General features: G+C 42.8%; 1 protein-coding gene across 2 annotated transcripts; it reads right to left on the bottom strand.

The window, feature by feature from the left end:
- Positions 1 to 3805: 3805 nt before the first annotated feature.
- LOC125463293 (microsomal glutathione S-transferase 1-like) lies at positions 3806 to 13426 on the bottom strand. 2 transcript variants are annotated; one of them, XM_048554390.2, is made up of 4 exons: positions 13289 to 13426; positions 12874 to 13002; positions 8587 to 8687; positions 3806 to 4205 (listed from the first exon to the last, which is right to left on the bottom strand). In XM_048554390.2, the coding sequence occupies exons 2-4, from the start codon at positions 12988 to 12990 to the stop codon at positions 3959 to 3961; spliced, it is 465 nt and encodes a 154-aa protein (XP_048410347.1). In that variant the 5' UTR covers positions 12991 to 13002; positions 13289 to 13426; the 3' UTR covers positions 3806 to 3958. The 2 variants fall into 2 exon arrangements, with proteins under 2 accessions (XP_048410347.1, XP_048410345.1); XM_048554388.2 differs by having other exon boundaries at positions 12874 to 12999; positions 13289 to 13423.
- Positions 13427 to 24586: the final 11160 nt, after the last annotated feature.

Below are 24586 nucleotides of genomic sequence, written 5' to 3'. Positions count from 1 at the left end.
TAGCATGCAAGCAATCCTATATGGCAGTTTGACATGCTGGGCACCTCCTTTTTATATATCCCGATTCTGCTCCTTGCGTACCCTCCTGCACTCTCTATTTGAACAGAGTTGTTCCTCCTGGGCTTGATGGTAATGGTTGAGTGGGGGATATGCTGGGCCATGAGGTTAAAGATTGTGTTGGAGTACAATTCTGCTGTTGTTAATGGCCCATAATGCCTGACAGATGCCCAAACTTGAGTTGCTAGGTCTGTTTGAAGTCTGTTCCATTTAGCACAGTGATAGTGCTGCACCGCACAATAGAGGTTATTCTTGTTCTTCCCAAGGACTGTGCAGTGGCCCTCTTACTGATACTGTTATGGGCAGATGCATCTGTAGTCAGTCTTGTGGCTATGTCCTTTAGGACCCAATCAGCTCGATCAGTAGTGCTGCTGCCGAGCCACACTTAGTGGTAGACATTGAAATCCCCCCACCCAGGGTACATTTTACGCCATTGTCACCCTCACTGCTTTCTCCAAGCAGTGTTCAACATGGAAGCATTTCAATTCACCAGCCAAGGGTGAATGGTCTGTGGTAATCAACAGGAGGTTTCCATACCCATAATTAGCCTGAAACCACGGGACTTCAATGGTCCAGGGTCAAAGTTGAATACTCCCAGCTACTCCTCCCTGACTGTAAATCATTCTTGCTGGTGGTCAGGACATACCCAGGGATGGTGATAATGGTGTCGGGGACAGTGTCTGTAAAGATGATTTCATGGACATGGATGACAGACTGTTGCTTGACTAATCTGTGAGACAGCTCATCTAGTTTTAGTACTAATCCGCCAGTGTTACTGAGGACTTTGCAGGGTTGACAGGGCTGTTTCTGTCATTGTTGTTTTGGTGCCCAGGTTGATGCCAGGTGGTCCATTTGGTTCCATATCTTTGTTAAGATTTTGTTATTATTGATACAACTGAGTGGTAGGCCATCTCAGAGAGCAGTCCGGATTCATCCACATTGCTGTGGGTCTGGAGTCATATGTTGGCCAGACCAGGTGAGGATGGCAGATTTCCTTCTTTAAAAGACATTAGTGAACCAGATGGGTTTTTCTGACAGTTGACCATGATTTCAGTAGATTCTTGATTCTAGATTTTTTTATTGAATTCAAATTCCACCATGGTCTATGGTGGGACTCAAACCCAGATCCCCAAGACATTAGCTGAGTTTCTGGATTAATAATCTAGTGATAATTAGATTACTATCTCAATGGAGTCAAGTTAGGTAAAGGTGAAGCACAATGAGATCTAGGTGTTCTTGTACATCAGTCAATGAAAGCAAGCATGCAGGTACTGCAGGGCGTGAAGAAAGCTAATAGCATGCTGGCCTTCATCACAAGAGGAATTGAGTATAGGAGCAAAGAGGTCCTTCTGCAGCTGTACAGGGCCCTGGTGAAACCGCACCTGGAGTATTGTGTGCAGTTTTGGTCTCCCAATTTGAGGAAGGACATTCTTGCCATTGAGGGAGTGCAGCGTAGGTTCACAAGGTCAATTCCCGGAATGGCGGGACTATCATATGTTGAAAGATTGGAGCGACTGGACTTCTATACTCTTGAGTTTAGAAGGATGAGAGGGGATCTGATTGAGACGTATAAGATTATTAAGGGATTGGACACTGTGGAGGCAGGAAGCATGTTTTCGCTGATGGGTGAGTCCAGGACCAGAGGACACAGTTTAAAAATAAGGGGTAGGCCATTTAGAACAGAGTTGAGGAAAAACTTCTTCACCCAGAGAGTGGTGGATATATGGAATGCTCTGCCCCAGAAGGCAGTGGAGGCCAACTCTCTGGATGCTTTCAAGAAAGAGATAGACAGAGCTCTTAAAGATAGTGCAATCAAGGGTTATGGGGAACAGGATACTGATTGTGGATGATCAGCCATGATCAAAATGAATGGTGGTGCTGGCTTGAAGGGCCGAATGGCCTACTCCAGCACCTATTGTCTATTGTCTATAATACCACTAGGCCATCGCCTCCCCTGTTCTGGAGTTTGGAGATAGCATGCTGAGATGCAGAGTGGGGCATTTCAATATATAAGTGGGGTGAGGTGGAAATTGAACTTAATTTGTAGGGGCTCTTGTGGCATTGTGGTAATGTCCCTACTTCTGGGCCAGGGGACCTGGAATTGGGAGTCATCTGCTCTAAAAGTGTTCAAAAACATTTCTCAACAGGTTGACTAGAAATATCTAGAAGTGCTGTGGAGTTCCAACTGAATACTAAAAACTGTGTAGCCCATTTAACTGCATGTGATTTTTAAAAATAAATTTGCTTCATCTTTTGTTCTGTCACATTGTACAGTCCACTCTATTTAACCTGATCTTCACATTCTTCAGGCAACAGACCAATACTTTGCAGCTAAAACTGAATGTTTATATCTCTATATTCCCAAATTAGTTCTTCTTTGCAAACTAAAACATTTCAACAGTATGATTGTCTTGGCTGTTTGATATCGTTGCTGTTCACACCAGTCAGACAGCTATGCGCCATTGCCATTCTCCAACAATTAAATTCTGAGTGATAATGGGAACTGCAGATGCTGGAGAATCCAAGATAACAAAGTGTGGAGCTGGGTGAACACAGCAGGCCAAGCAGCATCTCAGGAGCACAAATGCTGACGTTTCGGGCCTAGATCCTTCATCAGACTAAATTCTGATCCTGTTTTTGATACTCCCTCTATCAGCTTCTAACAGCCCAACCCAGGACCACACCCTACCCTTCTTTGATATCTTAGTCCTGGTCACTGCTGCTGGCTTCCATTTTTCTAAAGTACTGAGCATGAAGGGTGATAAGCTTTGTCAGTGCTAAAAACTTAAACGTGTCCTTAAACCTGCATCCCTGCACCAATAAAAACCTTTTAAAAAATGGAAATCAATATGTTACCTGCCTGAAACTTCTAAACAATACTTTGTGCAAAAGTTAAATTTTCACTTGATTCTCTCTATATTGAATCACTAGGTGTTAGAACAAGCAATTCAAGATAGATGAGCTAACATCAGTGTTAATCCAGAAAACAGTGCCACATGGCTTTTTCTGAACTGTAAGGGTAGTTCAGTATTTAGATTTAGGGTTTGTTGAACACGCATCCAAGTTCACTCTGTGGCTCGTTTTCAAACAAGATGCTCTTGCTCAGGAATACAGATTCACAATCATGCTGAAATGACAGAACACTCGACAGCATTAGAGTTTACCAGGTACTATGTTTTTAACTATCATACATCTCCTGCTTCTATTTTGAGGGACAACAGAATCTTTGCCTCAACTTCTTACATGAAGCCAACTTTTCTAATGCTAAATGCAGTGTTGTAGGTGGATGAAAGTGTGGTTTTCACAATATCCTAGGAAGTCTTCACACTGTCATTTCCTTCCTGCAGACCAAATGACTGCAGCACCAAGGACCAAAATCAATACAAACATCAGATACACTAGAGGGTCAGAGTCCCAAAAAGCAACTTCTGTATGTTTAGCTGACTTGAATCCAACCCTAGTACTTGACTGAGTACTAAATATTAATACCAAGTTTGAGCTACACACACGTGATACATAAACTGTTTGGTAAGCTTGCCCATTGTAAGCCAATTGCCTACTTGACATTAGTTGTATTTTCTGCTGCCCCACAAATTGTACCAAAGAGTCTGGTGGGGGACACAAATGTAACTTAAGGAACCCTGGCCAACAAACACCAATGTGCCAAGAAACACAGCAAAAAGCAGTATTTTTCACACAAACAGAAATTGATACCAGTGAATCACACATACAAGCAAAAAACGAGAAATCTGACAGATTTTTTTTATTCACTTATCTTTTTGCATTTTCAACATTTAATTTTAAATCGTGCATCTCAGTCGCTAATGTGCAACTAGTGGTTTCAATACATGCAAGAAAAGAAATGAATATAATATGCTGTGATTACAATTGTTGCTTTCATTCAAAGGTGCACTCCAGCCTTCAGCACTCTGTAAACCATTGAAAAGGTCACTCCCATCCCAACTATCCAGCTCAAGCCACGTGATGGCTGGGGAAGAGGAACCAGATAAGCAATGCTGTGGAAGATTCTGGAAGCAGCGAAGATTCTGAAGTGCATTACAGCTGTACTCAGGTCAGGACCAGAGAGGGCATACAACAGACCAATGCCGACAAATGGTACAATATTCTCCAGGTCATTCTGATGACATCTACAGGAAGCAAAAACAGGCAGCAAACACTGAAAACTGATTCAAACAAACATAAGTTAACAATCCCATCCTTACATTGAAGAAGTTTTAATTGCTGAACTGTAATTAAAACTGAAAAATATAACAAATGTCAATATCTAAAAGTAACAATGAACACAGGAATGACAAACCATTCTGCTCGCGTAATACAGAATTAAAAAAACTGGAGATTGGACAAGTTTTCAGGCTTGGAATCTAAACAAATGCAAAAAGAATGTATCGGGCATTAAGGTAACTGATACAAAGAATGTTATTTTATTCAACTCTTCAATATATTCATTTATATGTACATTAGAAATTAGTTCAAATAAAACAAAATTATTTCAGTATAGTGGTCTTAACATGTTGGACATTCAGAATTTAAAAGTGACCAACTTTGTGGTACCCCTCCAAGGCCCATGGAAAAATCATTAAATAACCTCCTTGTGGAGCTTGTTGAATATGAGTTCCCTGGGTAACAGGCAATAGTTTGCCAAGCCAGAACCAAGCAACGGCCCTTATAAAACAGGGGAGGCAACGGTCTAGTGGCATTATTGCTGGACTGTTAATCCAGAGACCTAGATAATGTTCTGTGGGCCTGGGTTTGGACCCACCACAGCAGATGGTGGAATTTGAACTCAATAAATTTCTGGAATTTGGATTCTAATGATGACTGTGAATCAATTGTTGGGCGGAAAACCTATCTGGTTCACTAATGTTCTTTAGGGAAGGGAAATGCTATCCTTACCTGGGTCTGGCCTACACGTGACCCCAGACCCACAACAATGTGGTTGACTCTTAACTACTGTCTGGGCAATTTGGAATGGACAATGAGTGCTGCCCAGCCAGCGAAGCCCTCATCCTGTGAATGAATAAAGGAAATCCACCGCAAGGGTACTTTTACTGGTGGTGGCTAATCGTTTTGAAAAAATACAAAATAAATCACAGTAATTCTTGTGGTCAGAATGTATGTTATAGTAGTTCAGGATATGAAATGTTTTTAAAAGTAGACCCAGGTGAACCACGTAGATACTGGCTGTGGGAAATTGCACCGCCTTGTTAAATTATTTGAGAAATCTTTTGTTGCGTTTTCGGTTACACTGCAACACCATGCTCCTGATCTTTGGCCAGCCAGTGCAGACGGTGTGGGCAGATTGGAGGCCATCCTTTTAGCCTGCTCCATGCTGGCTATAGACGCATCCTGGCAGCGGGCTGCAGAGGGAGTGATCTCTGCAACAATGCTTTGACATGCTGCAAATAATAGCAACAGGGTAACTGTGACATTCCACAGTGCTGTTGTGACCAGCTAGGAAATGTAAATGCAGCTTGCAAGCAAATGGCCTATTTGCTGCTTTAGAGTTTTAACTTGTAGAACCAGATGATGAGATATTTTCTAGACCAATCTGTTTGGAGATGTTATCACACACCTATGGAGCAGTTAGGACTTGAGCCTAGGCCCCCTGGTTTGGGGGTAAGGACACTACCATTGTACCACAAGAGCCAATAATATTCAGTTTGCGTTGTATGTGCAGTTTCAACTTTCTTTTAAAACCAACTTCTGATAAAAATACATACTTCGTTTCACCCAGCTGTTGAATAGTTAATGCACCAAGTAGCAGTTGGCTCAATGCTCTATGCAAATAGGGGCACAGTTTTGAAACACCATACTGAAATTACAAACCAACAGAAGCAAAAGACATGCTCAGTGCAAAGTTGAATATTGCAAAAATAGTAAAACCCAGAAATTAGCCAGCCACTTTCTTATTTGTGGCTGCTCTTGCATCCACACATGGTGGGGTGTTGGGGATGGGGGTTGGCACTAAACCTGTCTGGAACACTGGCTTTCAGAGTGCCACCAGTTGTTTATCTTCAGATCCCTGAACTATCCCCATTGTGAAACTGGAGCCCAGCTGGCTACTTTTAATCGGAGTTAACATGGCATTAGAGTATCCAGCTCCAACACTTCTGGGCCCCAACTTCCTCCCCTCCCCCACAAATCCTCAACTCCCACCTCCAAACTGCTTCCCCAGCTGGACCTATAAATCCTGCCCTCAGCATCTGATAATAGAGAGGGCTGCTTCAGGTTTCAACTGGATTCTTTCATCAGTTGTGAGCTTGCACCTAAAGTACTGCATACAGTTTTGTTCTCCTTACCTAAGGAGAATTTGCTATACAGAGAAAGCAACTGAAGCCCAAATCATTGAGTGCTTTCAAGGAAGAGTCAGATATAGGTCTTCGGACTACAGGTATCAAAGAGTATATGGATTAAGTGGGAACAGGCACTAAATTGTGATCATATTGAATGGCAAAGCATGTTCAAAGATCTGAATACGTCTAAGTTCTCAGTTTCTATGATGAATGAGATTCACCAGTTTATTCCCTGGGATAGCAGGATGGGGAGAGTTTCAGGAAACTGGCTCTGAATCCCAGGTGTTTCAAAGGAAAGGAGGTGATGTTGTAGAAACTTATGAAAGTTATGTTAAATTTATAAATTTTTCTAGGACATGGAAGGGTATATATACATATCGGCTGTTATCCCCTGCTGGTGACTCTAGAACAGGAGACATTATCACAGAATAAAGGAAGTGCTCTCATGGTGGTCCTGAACCAGGAGATCTAGGTTCACGTTCCAGCAGCCTCAGAGGTGAGTAACGAGTTGATTTCAAAATATCTCTGAATAAAGCAGAGATATCTCAAAAGAAGAGGATTTTTTTCCCTGAGTGGATGGTGAACCTTTGAAATTCTCTACCCCAGAGAAATGCAGGAGTCAGTCACTGAGCAGGTTCAAGACACAAATCAAGTGTCACAAATTTGGGAGACTAATGACAATAAGCAATATGGAGACAGTACAGGAACGTAGCATCCAGTTGGAAGATCAACCATGGTCTAGTCAAAAACAGGGATATGCCAGGTGGGCTGAATGGTTAACTCCATTCCCTATGCCTTACGTTCCTGTCTAATTCAAAAGCTTGAGGTGAGCAAGGCTTTTAATGAAACAGAACAACAAAGAGCAGGGGAAAATTAACACAACACTCAGCGTATAACATAGACAAAAATGTATTCCTCAGTTTTAGATTCCCCTTAGAAATAGTGAAATGAAAATTTAATAGAATCTTAATAGAATCCCTACAGACACAGGGGACACATAACTCCTGTGGGGCTGCCTCTCACTAAAAAGTCATTACCACCACTTTGAAGATCCCTGAACATTTGTAGGCCTATTAAATCTCAGATTGTTTTGACACGGAGATAACATCAATATTTTCTCTGCAACTCTATCAAAAAGTGTAAAATTTGCCACCCTCAAAATAAAGAGCATTGACATCTCCCCAAAGAGACTGCATTACCTAAAGCAGAACTTGTATTTCTGCAGCGCCTTTAACATAATAAAATATTCGAAGGTGCTTCACGATGGCATCTAAAGAAAAATTCACATAGAACTAAAGAAGGAAGGGAGGTATTTAAGTTTTTGTTGTTCCCACACAAATGGTCCCATCACTGAGGCAAAAGCCCCAGCACATGATCACAGCCAAGTGTCCTCAGCCAAAAGACCAAGAGCAGTACTTGGTCTGAGCCAATAGGGCAAAGGTAAAGAAGGAGACAGAAGGACACATGACCAAAAGAAGCTTTATGAGCAAAACTGAAGAAGAGAGTAATTCCAGTCATTGTCTTATGTCATCATTTTACTCATTGCTACAGTTCATGGTGGGTGAGTGGTTAGCACTGCTGCTTCACAGCATCAGGGACCCAGGTTCAAGTTCACCTTGGGCAATTGTCTGCGTGGAGTTTGCGCATTCTTCCAGGGTCTTTGTGGGTTTCCTCCCATTGTTCAAAGATGTGCAGATTTAATGGACTGGCCATACCAACTTCCCCATGATGTGCAGGTTAGCTGGATTAGCAGGGTTCCAGGGATAGGGTAGGTGGGTGAGATGCTCTTTGGAGAGTCGGCATAGGCCAAGTGGCCTGCTTCCACACTGGAGGGATTCCATGTTTGTCCCTCAAGAGTGTGTCACCACCTAAAATGATATGGCAAAAAGGCAGCCCGCAATTTCCAACCAGATCTTCATTCATTTGTAAAGCACATGAAATGCTTGTTCAAGAGTGTAAAAAAAAATCAGCCCTGTAACCTGATAACCCAACTTAAGTAATATTCCTTATTAAAGTTCAACAAATATTTATAGATAAATAATTCTATCAAAACATTGGATATATAATAAACAATTAATGGAGATTGCTTATGCTGAACAGCTATTTGCTATAAAAATGGATGACAACGAAAGATTAAACATGGGTGGAAGAAAGAGAAAAGTAGCATTATGGGAATAAAAGTGGTTACATTGACATTTTGACCCATAAATCTCACCTTCTCACACGCTCCACATAAGGGTTTGTCCTCATCAATTTTTTTTTGGATTCTTCATCAGTTGCACCATGTGCCCAAGCATCTTCAGCACTGACAAAAGCCTGTTCACAAATAGATTATTAGGCGTTATCTACCAACACTCTAGGCCTCATTTGTATATAGGTGGACTGGTGTCCAGAATATAAGCCATTTCTCATGACATACAATTCATAATTGTGGCTTATTTTCTGTTGACTCGTGTAAGATATCCAGTTTTCAGTTCGAGGGTCACAGGAGCTATTTATTAATAGACAATTCATTTAACGAACCACTAATTTTTATGTGGACACTCAACTCTTACTTGGCAGACTCAAATCACACAAGTATCTTATTCATTCCTAAAACAAATCACAACTGAAACTGATCTTCTCGCTGAGTTTAATGAACTAACATACCAGCCCCGAATTAGTCAGCTTTTTGATTTACAAGGGCATCCAAGGTTCCAGGGAACAAACAGGAGAGTGGAATTAAGACTACAATCAAATCAACCACGATCCTATTCAATGGCACAAGCGGGCCCAAGGGGCCAACGGCCCACTCCTGTTCCAGTTTCTTATGTAAAAGGAAGAGCTGGGAATTTAAGAGCAGCCAATGACCAGTGGATTCCCACAGAGCTCAGTGTTGGGACCATAACTATTCACATTATGCATTAATGATCTGGACAAAAGGAACTGAGGTCTCCTTTTCTTTACTTTCATTCTTACTAATTTTGCAAATGACATAAAGATTGCTGGAGGGACAGGCAGTGTTGGCGAAGCAGAGAAGCTGCAGAAGGACTTGGACAGCCTAGGTCAATGGGCAAAGAAATGGCCATTAGAGTACAAAATGGGAAAGTGTGAGCTTCTGCACTTTGGCAGGAAAATAGAGGTGTAGACTATTTTCTAAATGGAGTAAGCTTCAGAAATCTGAAGCACAAAGGGACTGAACAGTCTTTGTTCAAGATTCTCTTAAGGTTAAGAGGCAGATTCAGTTGACAGTTAGGAAGGCAAATGCAATGATGTTTCTAGAGGGCCAGATTACAAGAGCAGGGTTCTACTGCTGAGGCAGTATAAGACTCTGGACAGACTGCATTTGGAACATTGTGAGCTGGTTTGGGCCCTGAATCTAAGGAAGAATATGCTGGCATTGGAGGGTGTCCAGACGGGGTTTACAAGAATGATCCCGGTCATATGACGACTCTGGATCTGTACTCGATGGAGTTAGAAGGATGAGGGGCGATCTCATTAAAACTTACAGAATACTGAGAGGCCTGAATAGAGTGGGCATGGGGAAGATATTTCCACCAGTAGGTCAGACTAGGACCCAAGGGCACAGAGTGAAGGGATGACTCTTTAGAGCAGAGATGAGGAGGAATTTCTTCAGCCAGATGTGGTTAATCTGTGGTACTCATTGCCGCAGAGGCAAATTCATTGAATGTATTTAAGACAGAGATAGATAAGTTCTTAAGGAATAAAGGGATCAAGGGTTACAGAGAGGAGGTAAAAGAATGAAGTTGAGAAACACATCAGCCGTGATTGAATGGTGGAAAAGGCTCGATGGGCCAAATGGCCCCATTCTGTTTCTCTATCTTATGGTCTTACGGACTGCGGCATTAAGGGACTTTACTAAGTACCCGAAATTAGTCGCTAATTGACTTTATACATCTGTATAGACCTAGTCTACATAAGGAGGGCATAGCTTTAAAGGACATGCCACATCAAACACAGCTCTACCTTAGTCAGGAAGACAATTGTCTCCTGATGAGAGGGGCAATATAAAGCTGGAAATATTATCCTTATGTAATAGATTGTTTGTTTTAAACTGGAGAAGATCTGCCATGTTATGAACAGCAAAACAAATATTCCATAAAGGGGCTTATTATCACATGCAGGTGGAAGCAAGTGCAAGTTTCAGTTCCAGCAGTTGACTGAAAGATGAAACCTCAAGACAGATCAGAAAACAGAGTGCAGCAGTTCAAGTAGGTAGGCCGTCACTTTGTTTTCAAGAGCTATTCGACATGGAAATAAATGCTGGCCTTGCCAGTGACATCCATGTGCCATAAATTAATAAAACTGAATGCTTATGCTGTAGAGCATTGCTCAGAGTTCAAGGACATGGGAGGAAACTTTTATACAATAAGAAATTCAGGGACAAAATAAAGCATGGACTAATTCCATATTTTTAGGACTTCCTTCTGGCGAGCAGAAACAAATGACTAAAATTCATTATCACTTAAAGTGTGCAAGCTGAACCTATGGCCAACTTAGGTTAAGTTTAAAAACAAAGTTGCTGGAAAAGCTCAGCAGGTCTGGCAGCATCTGTGGAGGAGAAAAAAAGAGTTAACGTTTCGGGTCTGGTGACCCTTCCTCAGAATGGATCACCGAGTCACTGGACCTGAAACATTAACTCAGTTTTCTCCTCCACAGATGCTGCCAGACCTGCGAGCTTTTCCAGCAACTTTGCTTTTGTTCCTGATTTACAGCAAAGGCAGTTCTTTTGGTTCTTATTAGGTTAAGTATATTTGTGGAGCAGGGTTTCAAACTCAACGCTAAAAGCCATGGTTTACTGGACAAGAGTCATCCCCATGCCCTGAAGCATCAGACACTGAGGGGTGATCTTGTCAAAGATTATAAAATCATGAGGGGCATAGATAAGATGAACATTCAAGGTCTTTTCCCCAGGGTGGGGCAGTCCCAAAATAGTGGGCATAGGTTTAAAGTGAGAGGGTAAAGGTATAAAAGGGGACTAAGGGGCAATTATTTCACACAGAGGGTGGTGTGTGTGTGTGGAATCAGCTGCCAGAGTATGTGATGAAAGCTGATACAATTTAAAAGGCAAGATAACAAAGTGTGGAGCTGGATGAACACAGCAGGCCAAGCAGCATCTCAGGAGCACAAAAGCAGACGTTTCGGGCCTAGACCCTTCACGAGAAGGTCTAGGCCCGAAACATCAGCTTTTGTGCTCCTGAGATGCTGCTTGGCCTGCTGTGTTCATCCAGCCCCACACTTTGTTATCTTGGATCCTCCAGCATCTGCAGTTCCCATTATCACTGACACAATTTAAAAGGCATCTGGATGGGTCTATGAATAAGAAGGGTTTAGTGGGATATGGATCAAATGCTGGCAAATGGAACTAGATTAATTCAGGGTATCTAGTCAGGATGGACTAGTTGGGCTGAAGGGTCTGTTTCTGTGCTGTATAAATCTATGGCTCTATATGCTTTGGAAAACTGAACTATCAAAAGCAAACACAACACTGGAGAAATACCAGCAACAGTGCATTCACAATGTCCTCCAAATTCAGTGGCAAGAAAAGCAGCTTAATTCTCGCCAGCCAACATGCTCAACATTGAGGTGCCAACCTCACAAAACCAGCTCCTGTGAATGGGATCCATTGTTTAAACCTGCCCGACAACTGATTCCTGAAGCAACTGAATTCCACTCGGGATACGGTTGCAGCAGGAGGCCCTGAGAAGGATGACGACCATGTTTTAAGGATGTCCTCATGACATCCCTGTAGAGGTCGAACATCCCTGCTGATTCATGAGAGCCCCTTGCCCTGCGACTGACCAAAAATGGAAGCGGCTTTCACTTGGAAAGGACCTCAAACACATTGACTGACTTCATTGTGATCATTAAGGAGTGATGCCAAGGTATCAGAGACAGCAATGCTAACCTCCCAACAATTCATCTACTCTACTTTTCACAGAACACTAACCCTGAATGTGGGGTGGGAGGCACACTGGACTTAGCAGCTGTATCAGAAACCCTCAAACCAGAGGGGAAGCAACTCTTCCATTTTCATGGACTGTCTGGGAGAAAGAGCTAAAACAGAAATTGCTGGAAAGCTGGACCTCTGGACAGAAACCTAAACAAGGGTTTTGGTTTCAGATCCAATTGGCAGCAGTTCTGCAGAAGGGTCACTGGACCTGAAACGATTACCCTGCCTTCTCTCCACAGATGCTGAGTTTTCCCAGCAATTCCAGTGTTTTTTTATTGTTTCTGATTTCCAGCATCTGCAGTTCTTAGGGGGTTTTTTTCTTAACAACAAGAACCCTAGCCCTGCCTTCTAGTTTCACCAGGTCGTGGGGGAGCCTCTCAGCCATGCCTTGACTGGCAATGCAAAACATTTGCCAGCATTCAATTCCAAGAAAACAAAAGTGGAAACAAGTACAATAGTGGGAGGGGGAGACGGAGGACGGGAGGCGAGAGAGAGGAGGTTAGGTGCCATCTTAACTAAGCTCCTTTAAGTCTGGCTGTTAGATCTTACCTTCCGTGTGACCCTGAAGTATCCCGTCAGGGGTCCCATCAACAGCATCTTCAGCAACACGACGGTGCTGTAGGTAGAGTATGCGAGGAAAACCTCGCTGCTGAACACCTCGGCCATTTCCAAACACTGCTAGAGAATGAAAAGTGGTTAAGATACAATGAAGATAAAACCCATAATGTGGAAAATAGAGTCTTGCATTGATATAGCTCCCTTCACCTCAAAGCGTTCTGCAGTCAATGGTGTGCTTTTTGTTTTGGTTTTAAAAATGTGCAGCTACTTCTAGTAAGAAATGAATGAAACCGAAGCACTGAGTCGCTTTTAACCCTCAGACAAGCCAACAATTTATAAATAGTACATACAACAATTAAAGACTAAATGGGTCTTTTCCCAGCTTTTATATAAATGATGAACCCACCCCAGCGCTGCTTTCCCTCTCTGCTCCGGACTCCTGAACTCAAGTGTGTAGCTTTTACTGTGAAAAGGTGCGGCAGCTCTCAGCTACTCGAGCGGACGCGAAGTTGTTAGACTTGACCATTCAGGGGCGGATCTCCCTGTTTGCCACCTCCTATTAAACACAACCACCAGAATTTCTCTCAGCTACACTCTGCAGGTCGCGTTTCCTCAGGGTCGATGCTGGTTTATGTGTGCACGCCATTCATGCAAATGATTGGCGCATCGATAAGAGGAAAACAGTGATGGGGAAGTCTATCCACCGTAGGAAATGAAGAGGCAAACCAGAACAGGAATTGCTGGAAAAGCTCAGCGGGTCTGTAGGGAGAAGCCAGAGTTAACGTTTCGGGTCCAGTGACACTCCCTCAGAACTGGGAAGGAGGTAGAAACCAGCTTAGAATGCCTACAGTATGGAAACAGCCGTTCTACCCATTAAAGTACACACAGACCCTAAGGGCAACCCGGCCAGGCCCACCCAGCCTCTAACTCCCATGGCTAACCCAACTAATCCACACATCCCTGGAAACCACAGGCAATGGCCAATCCACCTAACCTGCACATCTTTGGACTGTGGGAGAAAACCAGAGCACCTGGGAGGAAATCCATGGAGACACAGGGAGAACATGTAAACTCCAAGCAGGCAGTCACCCGTGAATGGAATTGAACCTGGGCACTGTGAGGCAGCAGTGCTAACCACCATACCACCCTCTGCTGCACAGTGTCGGAAGACTATGAGCTTGGAGGCAGTGGGGAGAGCGATCACCAGGTCAAATGAGGTTAGCGACAGTGGTGGGTGCAATGCCCTGATGTTCCATGGTGGAAACATGGTCCAGGGGAGATAGGAGGAGGTATCTGAGAGCTAGCACTCAGCCTCTGCAACGTAGAGGCCAGCCTACCAAACAACAACAGCATCACCCTAAGCAGCACAAGCTTAATCACAAAGCCAGGATTGGATGTGACAGCGCGGAGTGTAGTCTGTTCACAGGGAGAGAGGATGGGATGTCTGAAGGGGCCAGACAAACTGAGGCAATCAATGTCAAGTCAACAATTCTAATGAATAGGTGGAGTGTAGGTAAAAGGCCGGGGGGAGGGTTCAGGTGGAGGGAGAGTTTTGGAGGTGGGCGAAGGGGCTCTGTGGGACGGGGCGAGGAAATCTTGTCCAAAGAAATGGCCACGGAGGAGAAGGTGACAGAAGAAGAGTCATGCCGTGCTCGAAACTCAATAAGGTGGGGTCGCAGAGGTATAAAACTGAGACCTTTGCTGCGTACAGAACATTCAGCATCAGAGAGGGGTTGGGAGAGGAAATGGAGTCAGAGGGAAGGGGACAGAAGGAATGTTCTGGAGGGCCATTGGTATCTCTGAGTTGTTGCATCTTGGGTTCCTTAATGCTTGAAAGGAAAAGAAAAGGTTTTTTTTAATCATCACATCACACGCGCCAGAGGATGAAGTGGAACTGGGGAGCAGTGCAGCTCTGAGCCAGCGTGAGGCGGTGTTGTTGGAGAGAGAGGTTGAGAGTGTGCATATGACAGTTTATGGCACTGAGTGTGGATCTCAGGATACGACGAGAGCAGCTGTCTGTAGAACATTGAACATCACGGAGATACCTATCTGTTGGATTCAAAACACGAGGGATGTACCTTGAGATAACAAAGTGTGGAGCTGGATGAACACAGCAGGCCAAGCAGCAGCTTAGGAGCACAGGTTGGGATCCATGTGGAGTGAGTCTGAGCCAGAGGCAGTCACTGAGAAATGCGATGTGGCTGCGGAAGTGAGTTTTAGCAAATACCTTATTAAACACCAGGAGCAACATTGTAATTAATGTCAGTGGATAAGGAAAAAAGATTTGATTGGAAATCCTGTCAGAGAGAGGAGCAGAACTTCTCCAAGGTGGGCATGCTTGGAAGAGATGTGGCAGTGAGTTGAATACTAAATGAAAACGGAAAGAATCGTGGATGCTGGAAATCAGACACAGAAACAGAAATTGCTGGAAAACCTCAGCAAATCTGGAGCGAAATCAAAGTTAACTTCTCAGGTCCAGTGATCCTGCCTCAGAACGGAAGGAAATGTAGGGGGACAGGAATCTATGGGGGCTCTGGTGGAGCAGTGATAGTGTCCCTATGTTCAAATTCTGTATTCTCCAAAGCTGTATCACAGCATATCTGGACAGGTTAATTTTTTAAAACCTCAGTCATGAATCAAGGAGATAAAACATTTTTAAGGACTTTTTCAGCTCTGTGTCAATGTCCCTACATCTAAGTTTAAAGGTGTAGGTTAAAGACCCACCTGTTCCAGAGCTGCGTGATAACATCTCTGAACAAGTGGATTAGAAAATATCTGCAGGGAGAATGAATACCAGAAGTCAAAGGAAGGCCACCAGAGATAATGGGAACTGCAGATGCTGGAGAATCCAAGATAATAAAGTGTGAAGCTGGATGAACACAGCAGGCCAAGCAGCATCTCAGGAGCACAAAAGCTGACGTTTCGGGCCTAGACCTTTCATCAGAAAGGGGGTTGGGGAGAGGGTAGGAAGGCCACCACCAGTTATTGGCGTTGACAGTACGTGAAGATGCAAATCAGCGCAGATTGTTCTGAAGTGTCACAATCACGTCAAGGCCAGCAGCTCCAGCCTCAATGTTATAATCCTTTATAGACTAGAGGAACAACAATACCTTAAAGGAGGCTGAAAAACATTGCTTTAAGGTTTAGAATGCACGGAGGAATGTGATTTAGCCCTCAGAATCTGTTTAACCATTTCATAGCATCCTAGCTAACCTGGCTGTGATCTCAAGCTTCACAAAAAACCGAAGATAAGTAAAACTCTCTGCTTTAATCTCTCCCCCACATTAGTACAGAAACTTAATTTCGAATGTAGTCCACTGGCATGTTGGAGTCTTGCCTCCAGTCCTGGGTGACAAACATTAAGAATGAAGGGAAGGCATTAGAGAGGCTGAAGAAAGGATTTCCAACAATGAGGGACTTGACTTAAATTGTAAGTTTGGAGAGCCCAGGACTGTTTTCCTTGGAGAAGGTAGGGGTTTGCAGGAAGTTTGAAAGGAATGATCATAATTCTAAGGAATCTGGGCAGACCCGATAGGGAGAAAATAGCCCGGATATTCCAATGGTCGGCAGATGTTGAAGCACAATAGACTGGGATTGAATTCCAGGATCATATGGGATCTCAAGCACAGCTCACACTCAGAACTGGTGTTCTGAAAATATTAATTAAGAGTTTGATTTTTCCCTTCGGAAGGATTCCTTCTTCCATTCTCACCCGCTTCCAATTCCCTCACTGAGATACAATTAATTGATGAGTTAGTGAATGCTATGGCTTTTACATTAAAACAAGTGTTCATTATTCATTCTTATCAGTAGAGGACAAATTCTGTTTGTTGATTATCACATGTGGTCTGTTCCAGAATTGTAGAATAGAATCCCTACAGTGTGAAAAATGGCCGTTCAGCCCATAACAACTGCAATGGCCCTCTGTAGAGCATCACACTCAAACTCAGATCCCTACACTGTCCCAACATTTATCATGACTAAACCACTTAGCCTGCACATTGTTGGGAGGAAACCAGCGTGCCTGGCAGAAACTCACGCAGCCGCAGGGAAAATGTGCAATTTCCACACAGACAGTCACCCAAAGCTGGAATGGAACCCAAGTGCCTGGCACTGTGAGGCAGCAGTGCTAACCACTGTGCAAGTGTGCCCCTCATATAGCCTTATGTTCCACATGCCTGATTTCAAAATCTCATTGATTTTTGTCTTATAACTGACTCATAAGATGAGTAAAATATGCATTACTGGGGTGTAAAGTGGAGGCTAACTCCTAATTTGATTGTGACATTTCTTCCGGAGAAAGGCAGCAGGCGTCAATATACATGTCACATATGGCCCTACATACAATGTGGCACCGAAAGACTAGGGACACCTCATGTGCTGGGTTACTCATATGCCACAACCTTTGGTAACAGGCTCTTTATTTCTGATTTTTGTTTTACGAACTGAATTAAAATTCTCAAATTACCAACAGTGGGATTTGAACTCAAATTCTCAGAAGTATTAGAACATGCCTCTGGTGCAAAAATAAAACTGTTGCACAGCTAAACAACAACGGAACATGCATGTCTTTGGTTCCCTTCCCTTTTGTTTTTATTCAGTGGGAACTCTAGCATTTGTTGCCCATACCTGAATGCACTTGGCAAGTTGGTGGTGAGCTGCAGCTTTGATCTGCTACAGTACTTCTGCTTTCGGGACTTACACTCACCGCACCCCCCCCCCCCCCCCCCCCCCCCACCAGTGTTGTTGGGAAGGAGTTTCAGGATTTTGATCCAGTGAAAGTGTTGGAACATCGATTCTACTCCAAACTAAATTTGCAAACTCCGAGCCTCGTACTTCCATTCATGGCAAATTCAAGAGCACAAGTTCAGAATCATATAAAGTGCAGTAACAGTTTTGAAACACAGAAGAGTGCTGGGCAAGTCCGAACAATAGTTGTAACGAGAAGCAGTCAGTGAGAGATAAACAACGATGTAGCCAAAGAAACATGTCTTGAGATGCAAGCAAGTTAAAAAATGGAACAAATATTTGCCACAGATCCAAAACTGAGCATCCTATCAATGCATCTTACACAGTTGATGCAAAATAAACAAAGGCATTGCTGACTAATACGAGAAATATGAGAAAATGTTTAATCAGCTGTAGATTTAAAATAGTTGCGCACCACTAGCATAACCAATGGCATTCTGTGGCGTTCTGAACCACTCCTGTGTTATTCTTTTGCACAGTGAGTGTGCTGCTGGCTAATCCAGCCATTATTCCCTATCTGCAATTGCTGTTGTGAAATTGACAGTTAGCTACCTTCTTGAACTCTTACAGTCCAAGTTGCAGTCCAAAGTCCAGTTAGGAAGGGAATTCCAGAATCAGTTTGTACGTAGCAGATAGGGAGAATCTGTTCCTGCGGGCTAAAGGATTGAAAATACATGGACATAGTTTCAATATAATTAGCTAAACAAAGTCAAGGAGAAATAGGGGAAATCCTTATCCATGCAGTGAGCATCGTTTCAGAGTGTAGTGGAGGCAGGTTTAAATAAGGTAATCAAGAAGGAATTGGCTTTTTATCTGAAAAAGAAACATTTCAGTGTCCACAAGGAGAAGTGGGAATGACTCTCAGCTACTTGTTCGTTCAAGGAGCCACACAGTCACAATGGGCTGAATGGCCTCTTCCTGTGCTGTCACCATTTGATGATATTGCCCAACCACAGTGAAGGTACACCATATAGTCCTACATCAGGATAGTGTGCGACCTGGAGTAGAATATGCAAGTCATGAAGTTCCCATTTTTCTGCTGTCCTTGCCTTTCTGAGGGACTTTAGAAGAAATTTTTGTAGGAACCTTACCAAATTGCTACAGTGCATCCTGTAAATGAGATGTGGTGTTGTCAAAGTGCAATTGAGGCACTTCATATCCAGAATCAACTTCGTGAAACTTCTCTGCTCTGCCTCAAAGACTAGTTTATCTTTCTGTGAGTTGACCAATGCCTTGTATAGTTTCAGCAACACCTGCCTGTTTATAAACTCCATTCCCTTTGAATTTCTATTTGACTTCCCCATTACCTGCTGAACTTGAATGCTAGGTTTTTTTATAATTCATTCACTAGGACCCCCAAATCGCACAGTGCTTCAGCTTTCTGCAGTCTTTCTGCATTCCCCATGTTCCTCCCTAAATTCCTTATGCCACCCTCACCACTTGCCTTCCCACTTATTTTTGTGTCATCCACAACTTCACTTCCATCATCTAAATTGTGAATATTTATTGTAAATATCGCACAGTCTGTTGTGGCACTCCACTAATTACAGGGTGCTGTCCTGAAAATGCTCCATTTATCCCAACTCTTTCTCTTCCATCAGTTAGCCAGTCCTCTATCTATGTTACTATCCTACCCCCACTCTTAACCTTAAATAAGGTAATCATGAGGGAATTGGCTTCTTATCTAAAAAGGGAACATTTCCATGTCTACAAGGAGAAGCGGGAATGACTCTCAGATACTTGCTCCTTCAGAGAGCCACACTGTCACAATGGGCTGAATGGCCTCTTCCTGTGCTGTAACCATTCGATGATATCGACCCAACCATAGTGAAGGTACACCATATAGTCCCAAGTCTCTTATTTTATGAGTTAGCCCTGTGTGTGGTACCATGTTGAATCTCTTTTGAAATCCAAATACATCAATCTACTGGTTGCCTTTTATCTAACCTGCTTGTTACCTCCTCAAAGAACTGTGTTAAATTCAGCTGGCATGATTTCCTCCTCATGACACCATGCTGACACTATTTGATTATATGATGAGTTTCTAAATGCTCTGCTTATGCATCCTTTATAATAGACTTGAATATTTTTCCCAGCAACAGATGTTTAGTTAACTGGTCTTTCGTTACCTGATTTTTCATGCCCTTCCTTTCTAGAGAAAGGGTGATCATACTCACTGGGTCATAGACATCTACAGCACAGAAAAAGGCGCTTTGGCTCATCGAGTCCACACCAGTCAAAAAACAACCACCTTCCTATTCCAGTGATAATGGGAACTGCAGATGCTGGAAAATCCAAGAACGTCAGCTTTTGTGCTCCTGAGATGCTGCTAGGCGTGCTGTGTTCTTCCAGCCTCACATTTCGTTGTCACCTTCCTATTCCAATCTTATTTCCAGCAGACAGCCCATAACCCTCTATGCCCTGGAATTGTGAGTGATGAAATACTTCTTGAGTGTTATTAGAGCTGCACTTACCCAGGTAAGTGCAAAGAATTCCATCCCAGCACAGGCTTCACTCTCATACTAACATTTTCTTTCTCGGCCAGCTGCAGTGTTCCAGTGAAGCCCAATATCAACTGGAAGGCCAGCACCTCATTTTCCAGTTCTCAACATTGAGTTCAACAACTTCAGGTGACAAACTCTGCCTCCATTTTCATCATTGTTCCCCACCCCATATCTTGGTGGCATAGGTTTGCTTTCAAACGAGAGCTGATCTATTTTCTGCTATAAATGCTGACTCTTCTCTAAAAGCTTTGCCCTTTGCTCTAGAATACCTTCACCATCTGTTCCACCTCCTCCTTTATCTACAACATAATCCCAGATTCTCACTTTTGCAGCCCCCTTTTGTTCTGAAGAAGAGTTATATTGGGCGTGAAATGTTAACTATTTCTCTCTTACACAAATGCTGCCAGACCTGCTGAACTTTTCTGACACCTACTGTTTTACTATTTCACACCTTCGACTTGTGACCTGTAGATGGTGCCTAGGCTTTGGAGAGTCAAGGTGTAAGCTATCTGTAGCAGAACCTCTAGTCTGTGACCCACCTTTGCAACCACAATGTTTGTATGAAGTTGAGTTTTTGATAAATAGGGACCCCCAGATGTTGATGGTGGGGCACATAATAGTGATGGTAATGCAATTGAATGTCAAGGGGAAATGGTGAGATTTTCTCCTTTTGAAGACAATCATTGACTGGTGCTTGTGTCTTACAAATGTTACTTACCATTCACCACTAACCAATCCAAGTGTGAATGCTTTTCTGGTTTATATACACACAGATATGAACCATTTCAGAGTCGAAGTGTTAAGTTCGATAGAGGGTCATGATGAAATAGTTGAAGAGGGTGGAGCCTAGTCAGACCCTTAAAGCATCGGTAATATCTCCAGACTGAGTTGATAGCCTCTATCGACCACTGCCATTTTATTTGGTGCTTTGTTCTTGCACTAAGGCTTGTTTTACAGTCCTGCTAGCTGTCTAAAAGTTTATAAACGTTAGGTCAGAGAACATAGTCTCTCCTCTCTCTCTCTCTCTCGTATTGATTGTGGTTCAGTAAGTAAATTCTCACCTCTGAGTCAGTAGGTTGTAGGGTCAGGATTAGATCTGGTATTGTGTAATGGGACAGGATTAATTAATGATGTCAGAGTAAAGTCAACCTTTGGAGCAGTGACCAAAATATTATCGAATTGCACATTAAGCCTGAAAAGCAGAAGCTGGACCTAAGACTTGTTTTTTTGGGCGGCACGGTGGCTCAGTGGTTAGCACCGCAGCCTCACAGCGCCAGGGACCCAGGTTCAATTCCAGCCTCAGGAGACTGTCTGTGCGGAGTTTGCACATTCTCCCCATGTCTGCATGGGTTTCCTCCGGGTGCTCCGGTTTCCTCCCACAGTCCGTAGATGTGCAGACTGGGTGGATTGGCCATGCTAAATTGCCCATAGTGTTCAGGGGTGTGTGCGTTATGGGGGATGGGTCTGGGTGGGGTGCTCCAAGGGGCGGTGTGGACTTGTTGGGCCAAACGGCCTGTTTCCACACTGTAGGAAATCTAATCTAAACTTTCACAACTGCAACAAGCAGGAATGAAAGCAGAGCTAGCTGAAGTGATTAGGCACATAATGCCAAGGAAGAGGTCAATAGAGATCCATGGCAGACAATTAGGGGATATCTCAGAATGTGCAGAATACATATATCGCTACAATAATTTTTAAAAATCCAAGGAAGGTCCATCATCTGTTTTTAACGAAAGAAATGAAGGATACCCTAACACCGTAGGAAAAAAGCGTATAATTACACAAAGATATGTGGCTGGTCAGATGACTATACAGAATTACAGAGAATAGCTCAAACATTAATTGGGAGAAAGAAATTAGAATACAAGAAAAAGCTAGAAATGTAAAATAGGGAGAGGCTGAATAGACTCGGGTTATTTTCCCTGGAGCGCCAGAGTCTAAGGGATGACCTTATAGAGGTTTACAAAATCATGAGGGTTATAGGCAGGATAAATAAACACAGTATTTTCCTCAGGGTGGGGTAGTCCAAAACTAGACGACACAGGTTTAAGGTGAGAGGGGAAAGATTTAAAAGAGACCTAAGGAACAACTTTTTCACGCAGAGGGTGATATGTGTATGGAAGTGGTGGAGGCTGGTATAATTACAATATTAAAAGGTATCTGGATGGGTATATGAATAAGAAGGATTAGGAGTGATATGAGCCAAATGCTGGCAAATAAGATTAGATTTACTTTGGATATCTGGTCAACATGGCGAGTTGGACCGAAGGGTCCATTTCCATGCTGTGTATCTCTATGTCTCTCTGACCCTAAGCTATCTAGACATACTTCCTTATAAAATGAAAATCTAATCTCATATCCTAATTACTCATTGCCCCCACGATTACCTTGCTCCCACTGTACCTTCAATTCTTCACATCATTATCATCCTTTCATTACCGTTACATTTTTAAATTATAGATAGGTTGTTTAAGTTTACTTTTATTCACTCATGTGATGTGGCTGAGTCAATATTTATTGCCCATTCATAATTGCCCTTGAGAGGGTGGTAGTAAGCTGCCTTCATGATCTGCTGCAGGCCATATTCCATTAGATTTCAATGCTTTCTTCATCCTCACGCATCACACCATATACATTCCAGCAATTCCATACTCGCTGTTTCTTGAAATAACAAAGGTGAAGAGATTTAGACACCTTATTTGCAATTTTACTTCTCCAACTCTTCCCATATTATTTTCCTCTGTATTTCCCTCACAGCCTTTTCCTCCACTTACAAAGTTCCAGGCACAGTTACAATGAAGAATTTTTCCTCTGTATTGTCATTTCCATATCTTACAGGTAGCAGCAAATAATATTTTAATTTCACAGATGTAATCAAATCAGACTTCTCCAAAATATCAGAAACACAAGGGAAGTATCGAGTCATTTTTATAACTAGCACTTTTACTTAGAAACCGAATGAATGACATTCATTCATTTTTTAAAAGTAATATTATAAACAATACAGGCATGCAAACAGCATAATTTTTGTTCCAATATAAAACTTCCTGTTCTTGGAAAAATCCCCCTCTCACCCCATTGACCAATCCCCACCACTCCCTACTTATAACCATCCCACCTATCTTCCCCAGCCCCACCCCACCTCTCTCTATTTATTTCTGAGATCCCTTTCCCCTCCCCATTTCTGAACAAGGGTCCCAACCCAAAGCATCAGCTTTCCTGCTCCTCTGACGCTGCCTGGCCTGCTGTGCTTCTCCAGCTCCATACTGTGTCATCTCTGACTTGAGCATCTGCAGTTCTTGCTATCTCATGTAAAGAAAAGGTTTTGCAGATAATAACCCAACTTTTATTCAGACTAAAAACTCAAAATACCAGAATCTTTAGAAAAAACAATTCCATCAGCGCAGCTAGTATTGTAACAACACGAATATATCGAGAAAAATTAGTGATATTGTGCTAGGACAACATAGCATATATGTGTTATCATTCGTTATAAGGGGAATGGAATACAAAAGTAGTGATGTTATGTTGTCAGATATACAGGACAGTGATGAGACTGTATCTGGACTATTGTGCACAGTATTGGTCAACTTAAGGAAGGATACAAAAGCATTCGAAGTAGTGAAGATAATGTTTACTAAACTAATATCGTGAGTGTTTTTTCTGAAGAAGAGTCTCGACCCAAAACGTCAAACATTCCTGTTCCTATGATGCTGCTTGGCCTGCTGTGTTCATCCAGCTCTAATTATCGTTATCTCTCATATCGTGAGTGAGTGTGTTGTCTTATGAGGAATGGTTTGTAAGGTTAGACTTTTATCCCCTGGGATTCAGAAGACCAACATATCTGATCATGAGCATCCTTACAGGGTATGCAAAGAGAATGTTTCCTCGTATGGAAGATCTTAGAACTAAGGGAGTCACCAGTTAAAAATAAGTGGTCAACCATTTAAAACAAAAATGGGAGTAATATTTTATCTCTCAAAGGGTCATGAGTCTTTGGTACTCCTTTCCTGTAAAGGGGGTGGAAGCAGACTGCTTGAATATTTTTAAGGCAGATATATATAGATCCCCAATAATATAAAATCAAGAACTGCACGTGCTGGAAACCTGAAACAAAAACAGAAATTGCTGGAGAAAACTGAGCACGTCTTGTAGTGTCTGTGGAGAGAAAGCACAAGCAACATTTTGGATCCAGTGACCCTTCTTCAGAATTACTAATAGCTAGATAAGGATGGTATGACAGTGAGTGGTTGGGGGGGGGGGGGGGTGCTTAAAGGACTGAGAGGATAGGTGGAGACCAGAAGGAGAGAAAGACAGTTAGGCAAACAAAGGCAACACAGTATGGAGCTGGAGGAACACAGCAGATCAGGCAGCATCAGAGGAGCAACAAAGTCAACGTGCCTTCAGAAATGAGGGGTTCTGACCCAAAATGCCAACTTTCCTGTTCCTCT

The sequence above is a fragment of the Stegostoma tigrinum genome, chromosome 25, assembly GCF_030684315.1.
Source record: "Stegostoma tigrinum isolate sSteTig4 chromosome 25, sSteTig4.hap1, whole genome shotgun sequence".
NCBI classification, from domain to species: Eukaryota; Metazoa; Chordata; class Chondrichthyes; order Orectolobiformes; family Stegostomatidae; genus Stegostoma; species Stegostoma tigrinum.
Note: the sequence above shows the minus strand (reverse complement) of the source record. Positions and strands in the feature narration are given on the sequence as shown.

Excerpts from the sequence above, each read along its gene's own strand:
- LOC125463293 (XM_048554390.2), bottom strand. The coding sequence starts at position 12,990 with ATGGCCGAGGTGTTCAGCAGCGAGGTTTTCCTCGCATACTCTACCTAC. Across the intron at positions 8,688-12,873 it reads ACTTCAGGGTCACACGGAAG|GCTTTTGTCAGTGCTGAAGA; the intron begins GTAAGATCTAAC and ends ATTTGTGAACAG. Across the intron at positions 4,206-8,586 it reads TATGTGGAGCGTGTGAGAAG|ATGTCATCAGAATGACCTGG; the intron begins GTGAGATTTATG and ends TGCTTCCTGTAG.